The 14654-nt window shown below is 41.9% G+C and overlaps 1 protein-coding gene across 5 annotated transcripts in view; it reads right to left on the reverse strand.

The window, feature by feature from the left end:
• LOC139747177 (regulator of chromosome condensation-like) overlaps positions 1–14654 on the reverse strand; it is a 43894-nt gene that overhangs the window by 23796 nt on the left and 5444 nt on the right. For 3 of the 5 annotated variants that reach the window (XM_071659155.1, XM_071659153.1, XM_071659156.1), the window contains exons 2-4: positions 5773–5936; positions 468–655; positions 186–365 (exon numbers count right to left, since the gene is read on the reverse strand). In XM_071659155.1, coding sequence (XP_071515256.1) covers positions 186–365; positions 468–655; positions 5773–5926 — 522 coding nt within the window. In that variant the 5' untranslated portion in view covers positions 5927–5936. The remainder of the gene's footprint in view (positions 1–185; positions 366–467; positions 656–5772; positions 5937–14654) is intronic. The other 2 variants (XM_071659158.1, XM_071659157.1) reach the window with 1 other exon arrangement.

The raw sequence follows: 14654 nt of genomic DNA on the forward strand, positions 1-14654 counted from the left end.
CAAATTCTCTCATCATAAGGATCATTAAGAGGTACTAATTTTTTTTTTCAAATATTTAGAAGCAAGTTACAAGCAGAGGGAGAAAAATGGATACATTAAGAACAAAAATGAGGTTTACCACATAAGAATAAAATCTAAAAACAATAAAAAAATATATCAAAATTACCATAAGAAACAGCACTTACTCTAAAGCATCCCCAAGCATAGACCTGACCATCGTCAGTGAGAGCTGCTGAATGGCAGTCTCCAGCACATATTTGCACCACTCTTCCATCAATATTCACTGAGCCACTTGTGAAAGTTTCTTCATCATTGGAAGTTTCACGACCTAAAGAACCTTCATCATTGCAGCCCCATGTATATACCTGAAGCAAGAGAGCACAGTTGAAGTATACAGGTAATCAAATAAAAAATCACTCATCATAAATCACAAGTCATTTTTCACCAAAATCCCTTGAGTTTCTTACCTTGCCATCCTTATCCAAACATAATGAGTGAAGGCCACCTGCTGCAACAGCAACAATGTCATTTAAGCTAGGAACAACACCAGGCCGAGTCTTCTCTTCAACATCTGGTCCCAAACCAAGCTGGCCAATGTCACCCATGCCCACTGTCAACACAACACCCCCTTCAACCTTGGGGGCTTCCAAGTTCACTATGAAATAACAAAAAGGGAGATAAATTCATTTTAATATGACAAAACAATAAATAAAAACTGAATGACTTACAAAGTGAATTATTTTACAAGCTAATATCAAGTTTAGACAGCCTATAAATATCCTTATACCCTTACCATTCTCATCATATTCTAACATCTGACACTACATATGCCTGGAACATTTAAGTCAAAGTCAAATTGATAAAAATTACACCCAAATACAACCAACACACCTTTCTGGATCAAAACACCCAATAAAAAAAAAGAAAATTACAAAGTCCTTTGACATGAAAAAAAATCAGCAATTACTTCGAACAGATGAACTGTATGAGAACAAGGGAACAGATGGAGGGGACAGTGAGGGAAAACAGATGGGAAAGCAGCATTTCCATTAACAACTCACAATCTGTCTGTGTGGAAGAAATGAAGGAAGAATTTGAAGGACATCTGAATGCGTTACATGACAGAAAGACATGATGCTTTTGGGAGGAGAGAGGAGAAAGCATGCAGAGTGAATTATGTTGCACATCATGGTAAAGAGAGTTTACGAAAGCTTTAAGATGAAGTGAGGCAAAGCAACAGGAATGGGTGGGTACTGCAATCTAATTTCTCATGATAGGGGATGGCAGTGCTATGGAATGGTTGGTCACATAATTTTATGTATGTAAAGCCCTGAACTGGATGCTAAAGTACAGGCAAAATGTATATATAATGCACTTGTATGAAGACAAAGAACAAAAATGAAAGTTTGGACAAGAGATTGTTAAATTTTGAGAAGCTGAAACTTGATGGAATACTGCAGTTGGATGTCCAAATGACACAATAAAAAAGCTTCAGGCAGATTAACTTAAAGCTATGCTAATAACTAAAAAAAAAAAAAAAAGAAAAAAAAAAAAAAAGCTGTCATGTAAGAATATTAATTCATTTAGAATCACCTCCAAATAATGGCATCATTGAATACTTCTACACACTCTCCTAAACTTTTACACTTCCTTATTCAAACTTCATTACATATCACTAGTGCAGCTTGCACTTAAAGCACAAAGGTGGCCAAGCTGCTGCCATCATGTTACATCAAGGATATTGAATTAGAATTATCATAACCATGCCATTACCATATCCCTGGGGATAGGGGAGAAAGAATACTTCCCACGCATTCCTCAAGTGTCGTAGAAAGCAACTAAAGGGGACGGGAGTGGGGGGCTAGAAACCCTCCCATCCTTGTATTTTAACTTTCTAAAGGGGGAACAGAAGAGTCATGCGGGGAGTGCTCATCCTCCTCAAAGGCTCAGACTGGGGTGTCTAAATGTGTGTGGATGTAACCAAGATGAGAAAAAAGGAGAGATAGGTAGTATGTTTGAGGAAAGGAACCTGGATGTTTTGGCTCTGAGTGAAACGAAGCTCGAGGGTAAAGGGGAAGAGTGGTTTGGGATTGTCTTGGGAGTAAAGTCAGGGGTTAGTGAGAGGACAAGGGCAAGGGAAGGAGTAGCTCTACTCCTGAAACAGGAGTGGTGGGAGTATGTGATAGTGTAAGAAAGTAAATTCTGGACTGATATGGGTAAAACTGAAAGTTGATGGAGAGAGATGGGTGATTATTGGTGCATATGCACCTGAGCATGAGAAGAAAGATCATGAGAGGCAAGTATTTTGGGAGCAACTGAACGAGTGTGTTAATGGTTTTGATGCACGAGACCGGGTTATAGTGATGCATGATTTGAATGCAAAGGTGAGTAATGTGGCAGTTGAGGGAATAATTGGTATACATGGGGTGTTCAGTGTTGTAAATGGAAATGGTGAAGAGCTTGTAGATTTATGTGCTGAAAAAGGACTGGTGATTGGGAATACCTGGTTTAGAGAGATATATACATAAGTATACGTATGTAAGTAGGAGGGATGGTCAGAGAGCGTTATTGGATTACGTATTAATTGATAGGCGCGCGAAAGAGAGACTTTTGGATATTAATGTGCAGAGAGGTGCAACTGGAGGAATGTCTGATCATTATCTTGTGGAGGTGAAGGTGAAGATTTGTAGAGGTTTTCAGAAGAGAGAATGTTGGGGTGAAGAGAGTGGTGAGAGTAAGTAAGCTTGGGAAGGAGACTTACGTGAGGAAGTACCAGGAGAGTCTGAGTACAGAATGGAAAACGGTGAGAACAAAGGAGGTGAGGGGAGTGAGGGAGGAATGGGATGTATTTAGGGAAGCAGTGATGGCTTGTGCAAAAGATGCTTGTAGCATGAGAAGCGTGGGAGGTGGGCAGATTAGAAAGGGTAGTGAGTGGTGGGATGAAGAAGTAAGATTATTAGTGAAAGAGAAGAGAGAGGCATTTGGACGATTTTTGCAGGGAAATAATGCAAATGAGTGGAGATGTATAAAAGAAAGAGGCAGGGGGTCAAGAGAAAGGTGCAAGAGGTGAAAAAGAGGGCAAATGAGAGTTGGGGTGAGAGAGTATCATTAAATTTTAGGGAGAATAAAAAGATGCTTTGGAAGGAGGTAAATAAAGTGCGTAAGACAAGGGAACAAATGGGAACTTCTGTGAAGGGGGCTAATGGGGAGGTGATAACAAGGAGATGGAGTGAGTATTTTGAAGGTTTGTTGAATGTGTTTGATGATAGAGAGGCAGATATAGGGTGTTTTGGTCGAGGTGGCGTGCAAAGTGAGAGGTTTAGGGAAAATGATTTGGTAAACAGAAAAGAGGTAGTAAAAGCTTTGTGGAAGATGAAAGCCGGCAAGGCAGCGGGTTTGGATGGTATTGCAGTGGAATTTATTAAAAAAGGGGGTGACTGTATTGTTGACTGGTTGGTAAGGTTATTTAATGTATGTATAATTCATGGTGAGCTGCCTGGGGCTTGGTGGAATGCTTGCATAGTGCCATTGTACAAAGGCAAAGGGGACAAAGGTGAGTGCTCAAATTACAAAGGTATAAGTTTGTTGAGTACTCCTGGGAAATTATATGGGATGGTATTGATTGAGAGGGTGAAGGCATGTACAGACCATCAGATTGGGGAAGAGCAGTGTGGCTTCAGAAGTGGTAGAGGATGTGTGGATCAGGTGTTTGCTTTGACAAATGTTTGTGAGAAATACTTAGAAAAGCAAATGGATTTGTATGTAGCGTTTATGGATCTGGAGAAGGAAATGGATTTGTATGTAGCGTTTATGGATCTGGAGAAGGCATATGATAGAGTCGATAGAGATGCTCTGTGGAAGGTATTAAGAATATATGGTGTGGGAGGCAAGTTGTTAGAAGCAGTGAAAAGTTTTTATCGAGGATGTAAGGAATCTATACGTGTAGGAAGAGAGGAAAGTCATTGGTTCTCAGTGAATGTAGGTTTGCGGCAGGGGTGTGTGATGTCTCCATGGTTGTTTAATTTGTATATGGATGGGGTTGTTAGGGAGGTGAATGCAAGAGTTTTGGAAAGGGGGGCAAGTATGCAGTCTGTTGTGGATGAGAGAGCTTAGGAAGTGAGCCAGTTGTTGTTCGCTGATGATACAGTGCTGGTGATTGATTCATGTGAGAAACTGCAGAAGCTGGTGTCTGAGTTTGGTAGTGTGTGTGAAAGAAGAAAGTTGAGAGTAAATGTGAATAAGAGCAAGGTTATTAGGTACAGTAGGGTTGAGGGTAAAGTCAACTGGGAGGTAAGTTTGAATGAAGAAAAACTGGAGGAGGTGAAGTGTTTTAGATATCTGGAAGTGCATTTGGCAGCGGATGGAACCATGGAAGCGGAAGTGAGTCATAGGGTAGGGGAGGGGGCGAAAACTCTGGGAGCGTTGAAGAATGTGTGGAAGTCGAGAACATTATCTCGGAAAGCAAAAATGGGTATGTTTGAAGGAATAGTGGTTCCAACAATGTTGTATGGTTGCGAGGCGTGGGCTATGGATAGAGTTGTGCGCAGGAGGGTGGATGTGCTGGAAATGAGATGTTTGAGGACAATATGTGGTGTGAGATGGTTTGATCGAGTAAGTAATAATAGGGTAAGAGACGTGCGGTAATAAAAAGAGTGTGGTTGAGAGAGCAGAAGAGGGTGTTTTGAAATGGTTTGGTCACATGGAGAGAATGAGTGAGGAAAGATTGACCAAGAGGATATACGTGTCAGAGGTGAAGGGAACGAGGAGAAGTGGGAGACCAAATTGGAGGTGGAAGGATGGAGTGAAAAAGATTTTGAGTGATCGGGGCCTGAACATGCAGGAGGGTGAAAGGCGTGCAAGGAATAGAGTGAATTGGAACAATGTGGTATACCAGGGTCGACGTGCTGTCAATGGATTGAACCAGGGCATGTGAAGCATCTGGGGTAAACCATGGAAAGTTCTGTGGGGCCTGGATGTGGAAAGGGAGCTGTGGTTTTGGTGCATTATTACATGACAGCTAGAGACTGTGAACGAATGTGGCCTTTATTGTATTTTCCTAGCACTACCTCACACACATGAGGGAAGAGGGGGTTGTTATTTCATGTGTGGTGGGGTGGCGATGGGAATTAATAAGGGCAGACAGTATGAATTATGTACATGTGTATATATGTATATGTCTGTGTGTATATATATGTATACGTTGAGATGTATAGGTATGTATATTTGCGTGTGTGGATGTGTATGTATATACATGATACTGTATGTGGGTGGGCTGGGCCATTCTTTCGTCTGTTTCCTTGCACTACCTCGCTAACGCGGGAGACAGCGACAAAGCAAAATAATAATAATAGAAATACCATCACTATTTGCTACAGTATCTGAATATTGTAAAACAAAATTACATTTTCTTTCCAGTTTACTATGGTTAATTGCCATTACTATTTAGCTTCAATGATTTCAAGTTCTTTAGAATTTTTGATTTAAGTTTAGAACTGTTCTACCAGAAAGCAAATGTCAAAATTCACTTGAGGGCTTTTAAACAAAAGAACACTATGATTCTCCTGATTTTATTATAAAAAGTAAATATCAACTTGCATTTATTAGGTGGTTATGTTCGATTATTGTACTAACTGTAGCCTATTCTTGACCCTAAACATATAAAAGTTTAATTTTTTCTCTTCAACATAGGTCCTCTTACCATCAGAATTACTAAATGCAACAGTATACTGCTCTAATAAAAAAAAAATTACAGAAGCAATCTTCTGCACTCACACCAGTGTTTACCTTTGACCTTTTTGACCTCTAGCGGGGCCTTGTTTGTCAGCGTCCGTTTTCGACCTCTTCCTCTGGTTACTTTATGTGGTACTTCTCCATTCACCTTCACCTTCTGAGCTTCTGTATTCTTAGCTGTTCTAGCTCGTACCATCTTGTTTATTCTGTAATATAATAAATTATGAAATTTCTTCCATTTAGTTCCAAAAACAGCAACTGTCTGAAAAGATTACCTTACAAAACAACAATTTCAAACAGATAAATCAACAACTACAATATAAAACACCATGATATATCTTTAGGGTGTACTCTGACTTTAAGGTATATTTCATATCTCACCACACATACTACCTACACAACAATTATCTCTCTCTCTCTCTCTCTCTCTCTCTCTCTCTCTCTCTCTCTCTCTCTCTCTATATATATATATATATATATTTTTTTTTTTTTTTTTTTTATACTTTGTCGCTGTCTCCCGCGTTTGCGAGGTAGCGCAAGGAAACAGACAAAAGAAATGGCCCAACCCCCCCCCATACACATGTACATACACACGTCCACACACGCAAATATACATACCTACACAGCTTTCCATGGTTTACCCCAGACACTTCACATGCCTTGCTTCAATCCACTGACAGCACGTCAACCCCTGTATACCACATGACTCCAATTCACTCTATTTCTTGCCCTCCTTTCACCCTCCTGCATGTTCCGGCCCCGATCACACAAAATCTTTTTCACTCCATCTTTCCACCTCCAATTTGGTCTCCCTCTTCTCCTCGTTCCCTCCACCTCCGACACATATATCCTCTTGGTCAATCTCTCCTCACTCATTCTCTCCATGTGCCCAAACCATTTCAAAACACCCTCTTCTGCTCTCTCAACCACGCTCTTTTTATTTCCACACATCTCTCTTACCCTTACGTTACTTACTCGATCAAACCACCTCACACCACACATTGTCCTCAAACATCTCATTTCCAGCACATCCATCCTCCTGCGCACATCTCTATCCATAGCCCACGCCTCGCAACCATAAAACATTGTTGGAACCACTATTCCCTCAAACATACCCATTTTTGCTTTCCGAGATAATGTTCTCGACTTCCACACATTTTTCAAGGCTCCCAAAATTTTCGCCCCCTCCCCCACCCTATGATCCACTTCCGCTTCCATGGTTCCATCCGCTGACAGATCCACTCCCAGATATCTAAAACACTTCACTTCCTCCAGTTTTTCTCCATTCAAACTTGACCCTCACCCCTACTGTACCTAATAACCTTGCTCTTATTCACATTTACTCTCAACTTTCTTCTTCCACACACTTTACCAAACTCAGTCACCAGCTTCTGCAGTTTCTCACATGAATCAGCCACCAGCGCTGTATCATCAGCGAACAACAACTGACTCACTTCCCAAGCTCTCTCATCCCCAACAGACTTCATACTTGCCCCTCTTTCCAGGACTCTTGCATTTACCTCCCTTACAACCCCATCCATAAACAAATTAAACAACCATGGAGACATCACACATCCCTGCCGCAAACCTACATTCACTGAGAACCAATCACTTTCCTCTCTTCCTACACGTACACATGCCTTACATCCTCGATAAAAACTTTTCACTGCTTCTAACAACTTGCCTCCCACACCATATATTCTTAATACCTTCCACAGAGCATCTCTATCAACTCTATCATATGCCTTCTCCAGATCCATAAATGCTACATACAAATCCATTTGCTTTTCTAAGTATTTCTCACATACATTCTTCAAAGCAAACACCTGATCCACACATCCTCTACCACTTCTGAAACCGCACTGCTCTTCCCCAATCTGATGCTCTGTACATGCCTTCACCCTCTCAATCAATACCCTCCCATATAATTTACCAGGAATACTCAACAAACTTATACCTCTGTAATTTGAGCACTCACTCTTATCCCCTTTGCCTTTGTACAATGGCACTATGCACGCATTCCGCCAATCCTCAGGCATATATATATATATATATATATTATCCCTGGGGATAGGGGATTAAGAATACTTCCCACGTATTCCCTGCGTGTCGTAGAAGGCGACTAAAAGGGAAGGGAGCGGGGGGCTGGAAATCCTCCCCTCTCGTTTTTTTTTTTTTTTTTTTTTTTAATTTTCCAAAAGAAGGAACAGAGAAGGGGGCCAGGTGAGGATATTCCCTCAAAGGCCCAGTCCTCTGTTCTTAACGCTACCTCGCTATCGCGGGAAATGGCGAATAGTATGAAAAAAAAAAAAAAAAAAAAAATATATATATATATATATATATATATATATATATATATTTTTTTTTTTTCATACTATTCGCCATTTCCCGCATTAGCGAGGTAGCGTTAAGAACAGAGGACTGGGCCTTTGAGGGAATATCCTCATATGGCCCCCTTCTCTGTTCCTTCTTTTGGAAAATTTAAAAAAAAATGAGAGGGGAGGATTTCCAGCCTCCCGCTCCCTTCCCTTTTAGTCGCCTTCTACGACATGCAGGGAATACGTGGGAAGTATTCTTTCTCCCCTATATATATTTATCTATTTATTCACTTTGCCCTGTCGCCGCCCCCCGCGTCAGCGAGGTAGTGCAAGGAAACAGACGAAAGAATGGCCCAACCCACCCACATACACATGTATATACATACACGTCCACACACACCAACATATACATACCTATACATCTCAACGTATACATATATATACACACACAGACATATACATATATACCCATGTACATAATTCATACTGTCTGCCTTTATTCATTCCCATCGCCACCCCGCCACACATGGAATAACAACATCCTTCCCCCTCATGTGTGTGAGGTAGTGCTAGGAAAAGACAACAAAGGCCCTATTCGTTCACACTCAGTCTCTAGCTGTCATGTAATAATGCACCGAAACCACAGCTCCCTTTCCACATCCAGGCCCCACAGAACTTTCCATGGTTTACCCCAAACGCTTCACATGCCCTGGTTCAATCCATTGACACCATGTCGACCCCAGTATACCACATCGTTCCAATTCACTCTATTCCTTGCACGCCTTTCACCCTCCTGCATGTTCAGGCCCCGATCACTCAAAATCTTTTTCACTCCATCTTTCCCCCTCCAATTTGGTCTCCCACTTCTCCTCGTTCCCTCCATCTTTGACACGTACATCCTCTTTGTTAATCCTCCTTACTCATCCTCACGAGTCCAAATCATTTCAACAAAGCCACTTCTGCTCTCTCAACCACTCTTTTTATTACCACACATATCTATATATATATATATATATATATATATATATATATATATATATATATATATATATATATATATCTATTTTTTACTTTTGTTTTGTCGCTGTCTCCTGCATTAGCGAGGTAGCGCAAGGAAACAGATGAAAGAATGGCCCAACCCACTCACATACACATGTACACACATACACGTCCACACACGCAAATATACATACCTATACATCTCAACGTATACATATATATATACATACACACAGACATATACATATATACACATGTACATAATTCATACCGTCTGCCTTTATTCATTCCCATTGCCACCCCACCACACATGAAATAACAACCCCCTCTCCCAGCATGTGCGTGAGGTAGCACAAGGAAAAGACAACAAAGGCCACATTCGTTCACACTCAGTCTCTAGCTGTGATGTATAATGCACTGAAGCCACAGCTCCCTTTCCACATCCAGGCCCCACAGAACTTTCCATAGTTTACCCCAGATGCTTCACATGCCCTAGTTCACTCCACTGACAGCATGTCGACCCCAGTATACCACATCATTCCAATTCACTCTATTCTTTGCACGCCTTTCACCCTCCTGCATGTTCAGGCCCCGATCACTCAAAATCTTTTTCATTCCATCTTTCCACCTCCAATTTGGTCTCCCACTTCTCCTCGTTCCCTCCACCTCTGACACATATATCCTCTTGGTCAATCTTTCCTCACTCATTCTCTCCATGTGACCAAACCATTTCAAAACACCCTCTTCTCCTCTCTCAACCACACTCTTTTTATTTCCACACATCTCTCTTACCCTTACATTACTTACTCGGTCAAACCACCTCACACCACGTACTGTCCTCAAACATCTCATTTCCAGCACATCCACCCTCCTTCGCACAATTCTATCCATAGCTCACGCCTCGCAACCATACATCATTGTTGGAACCACTATTTCTTCATACATACCTATTTTTGCTTTCTGATATGTTCTCGACTTCCACACATTCTTCAAGGTTCCCAGAATTTTCACCCCCTCCCCCACCCTATGATTCACTTCCACTTCCATAAATCAGCCACCAGCGCTGTATCATCAGCAAACAACAACTGACTCACTCCCCAAGATCTCTCATCCACAACAGACTGCATACTTGCCCCTCTTTCCAAAACTCTTGCATTCACCTCCCTAACAACACCATCCATAAACAAATTAAACAACCATGGAGACATCACACACCCCTGCTGCAAACCTACATTCACTGAGAACCAATCACTTTCCTCTCTTCCTACACGTACATATGCCTTACACCCTCGATAAAAACTTTTCACTGCTTCTAACAACTTGCCTCCCACACCCTATATTCTTAATACCTTCCACAAAGCATCTCTGTCAACTCTATCATATGCCTTCTCCAGATCCATAAATGCTACATACAAATACTTTTGCTTTTCTAAGTATTTCTCACATACATTTTTCAAAGCAAACACCTGATCCACACATCCTCTACCACTTCTGAAACCACACTGCTCTTCCCCAATCTGATGCTCTGTACACGCCTTCACCCTCTCAATCAATACCCTCCCATATAATATATATTTATTTATTCATTTATTCATTTCATTTTGTTGCTGTTTCCCGTGTTAGCAAGGTAGCGCAAGGACACAGACGAAAGAATGGCCCAACCCACCCACATACACATGTATATACATACATGTCCACACACGCAAATATACATGCCTATACATCTCAATGTATGCATATATATACACACCCAGACATACACACATATATACATGTACATAATTCATACTGTCTGCCCTTATTTATTCCCATCGCCACCTTGCCACACATGGAATAACAACCCCCTCATGTGTGCGAGGTAGCGCTAGGAAAAGACAACTTTAAAGGCCCCATTCGTTCACACTCAGTCTCTAGCTGTCATGTAATAATGCACCGAAACCACAGCTCCCCTTCCACATCCAGGTCCTACAGAACTTTCCATGGTTTACCCCAGACGCTTCACATGCCCTGGTTCAATCCACTGACAGCACGTCGACCCCGGTATACCACATCATTCCAATTCACTCTATTCCTTGCACGCCTTTCACCCTCCTGCATATATATATATATATAGGGAAAATGATTTGGTAAACAGAGAAGAGGTAGTAAAAGCTTTGCGGAAGATGAAAGCCGGCAAGGCAGCAGGTTTGAATGGTATTGCAGTGGAATTTATTAAAAAAGGGGGTGACTGTATTGTTGACTGGTTGGTAAGGTTATTTAATGTATGTATGACTCATGGTGAGGTGCCTGAGGATTGGCGTAATGCGTGCATAGTGCCATTGTACAAAGGCAAAGGGGATAAGAGTGAGTGCTCAAATTACAGAGGTATAAGTTTGTTGAGTATTCCTGGCAAATTGTATGGGAGGGTATTGATTGAGAGGGTGAAGGCATGTACAGAGCATCAGATTGGGGAAGAGCAGTGTGGTTTCAGAAGTGATAGAGGATGTGTGGATCAGGTGTTTGCTTTGAAGAATGTATGTGAGAAATACTTAGAAAAGCAAATGGATTTGTATGTAGCTTTTATGGATCTGGAGAAGGCATATGATAGAGTTGATAGAGATGCTCTGTGGAAGGTATCAAGAATATATGGTGTGGGAGGCAAGTTGTTAGAAGCAGTGAAAAGTTTTTATCGAGGATGTAAGGCATGTGTACGTGTAGGAAGAGAGGAAAGTGATTGGTTCTCAGTGAATGTAGGTTTGCGGCAGGGGTGTGTGATGTCTCCATGGTTGTTTAATTTGTTTATGGATGGGGTTGTTAGGGAGGTGAATGCAAGAGTTTTGGAAAGAGGGGCAAGGATGAAGTCTGTTGGGGATGAGAGAGCTTGGGAAGTGAGTCAGTTGTTGTTCGCTGATGATACAGCGCTGGTGGCTGATTCATGTGAGAAACTGCAGAAGCTGGTGACTGAGTTTGGTAAAGTGTGTGAAAGAAGAAAGTTAAGAGTAAATGTGAATAAGAGCAAGGTTATTAGGTACAGTAGGGTTGAGGGTCAAGTCAATTGGGAGGTGAGTTTGAATGGAGAAAAACTGGAGGAAGTGAAGTGTTTTAGATATCTGGGAGTGGATCTGGCAGCGGATGGAAACATGGAAGCGGAAGTGGATCATAGGGTGGGGGAGGGGGCAAAAATTCTGGGAGCCTTGAAGAATGTGTGGAAGTCGAGAACATTATCTCGGAAAGCAAAAATGGGTATGTTTGAAGGAATAGTGGTTCCAACAATGTTGTATGGTTGCGAGGCGTGGACTACGGATAGAGTTGTGTGCAGGAGGATGGATGTGCTGGAAATGAGATGTTTGAGGACAATGTGTGGTGTGAGGTGGTTTGATCGAGTAAGTAACGTAAGGGTAAGAGAGATGTGTGGAAATAAAAAGAGCGTGGTTGAGAGAGCAGAAGAGGGTGTTTTGAAATGGTTTGGTCACATGGAGAGAATGAGTGAGGAAAGATTGACCAAGAGGATATATGTGTCGGAGGTGGAGGGAACGAGGAGAAGTGGGAGACCAAATTGGAGGTGGAAAGATGGAGTGAAAAAGATTTTGTGTGATCGGGGCCTGAACATGCATGAGGGTGAAAGGAGGGCAAGGAATAGAGTGAATTGGAGCGATGTGGTATACCGGGGTTGACGTGCTGTCAGTGGATTGAATCAGGGCATGTGAAGCGTCTGGGGTAAAACATGGAAAGCTGTGTAGGTATGTATATTTGCGTGTGTGGACGTGTATGTATATACATGTGTATGGGGGTGGGTTGGGCCATTTCTTTCGTCTATTTCCTTGCGCTACCTCGCAAACGCGGGAGACAGCGACAAAACAAAACAAAAAATTTTTTTTATATATATATATATATATATATATATATATATATATATATATATATATATTATTTTTTTTTATTATACTTTGTCGCTGTCTCCCGCGTTATATATATATATATATATATATATATATATATATATATATATATATATATATATATATTTTTTCTTTTTTTTTGCTTTGTCGCTGTCTCCCGTGTTTGTGAGGTAGCGCAAGGAAACAGACGAAAGAAATGGCCCAACCCACCCCCATACACATGTATATACATACACGTCCACACACGCAAATATACATACCTACACAGCTTTCCATGTTTTACCCCAGACGCTTCACATGCCCTGATTCAATCCACTGACAGCACGTCAACCCCGGTATACCACATTGACCCAATTTACTCTATTCCTTGCCCTCCTTTCACCCTCCTGCATGTTCAGGCCCCGTTCACACAAAATCTTTTTCACTCCATCTTCCCACCTCCAATTTGGTCTCCCTCTTCTCCTCGTTCCCTCCACCTCCGACACATATATCCTCTTGGTCAATCTTTCCTCACTCATTCTCTCCATGTGCCCAAACCATTTCAAAACACCCTCTTCTGCTCTCTCAACCACGCTCTTTTTATTTCCACACATCTCTCTTACCCTTACGTTACTTACTCGATCAAACCACCTCACACCACACATTGTCCTCAAACATCTCATTTCCAGCACATCCACCCTCCTGCGCACAACTCTATCCATAGCCCACACCTCGCAACCATACAACATTGTTGGAACCACTATTCATTCAAACATACCCATTTTTGATTTCCGATATAATGTTCTCGACTTCCACACATTCTTCAAGGCTCCCAGGATTTTTGCCCCCTCCCCCACCCTATGATCCACTTCCACTTCCATGGTTCCATCCGCTGCCAGATCCACTCCCAGATATCTAAAACACTTTACTTCCTCCAGTTTTTCTCCATTCAAACTTACTTCCTAATTGACTTGACCCTCAACCCTACTGTACCTAATAACCTTGCTCTTATTCACATTTACTCTTAACTTTCTTCTTTCACACACTTTGTCGCTTTGTCGCTGTCTCCCGCGTTTGCGAGGTAGCGCAAGGAAACAGATGAAAGAAATGGCCCAACCCACCCCCATACACATGTATATACATACGTCCACACACGCAAATATACATACCTACACAGCTTTCCATGGTTTACCCCAGACGCTTCACATGCCTTGATTCAATCCACTGACAGCACGTCAACCCCGGTATACCACATCGCTCCAATTCACTCTATTCCTTGCCCTCCTTTCACCCTCCTGCATGTTCAGGCCCCGATCACACAAAATCTTTTTCACTCCATCTTTCCACCTCCAATTTGGTCTCCCTCTTCTCCTCGTTCCCTCCACCTCCAACACATATATCCTCTTGGTCAATCTTTCCTCACTCATTCTCTCCATGTGCCCAAACCATTTCAAAACACCCTCTTCTGCTCTCTCAACCACGCTCTTTTTATTTCCACACATCTCTCTTACCCTTACGTTACTTACTCGATCAAACCTCCTCACACCACACATTGTCCTCAAACATCTCATTTCCAGCACATCCATCCTCCTGCACACAACTCTATCCATAGCCCACGCCTCGCAACCATACAACATTGTTGGAACCACTATTCCTTCGAACATACCCATTTTTGCTTTCCAAGATAATGTTCTCAACTTCCACACATTCTTCAAGGCTCCCAGAATTTTCGCCCCCTCCCCCACCCTAT

This window comes from Panulirus ornatus, chromosome 67 (assembly GCF_036320965.1).
Source record: "Panulirus ornatus isolate Po-2019 chromosome 67, ASM3632096v1, whole genome shotgun sequence".
Lineage (NCBI taxonomy): Eukaryota > Metazoa > Arthropoda > Malacostraca > Decapoda > Palinuridae > Panulirus > Panulirus ornatus.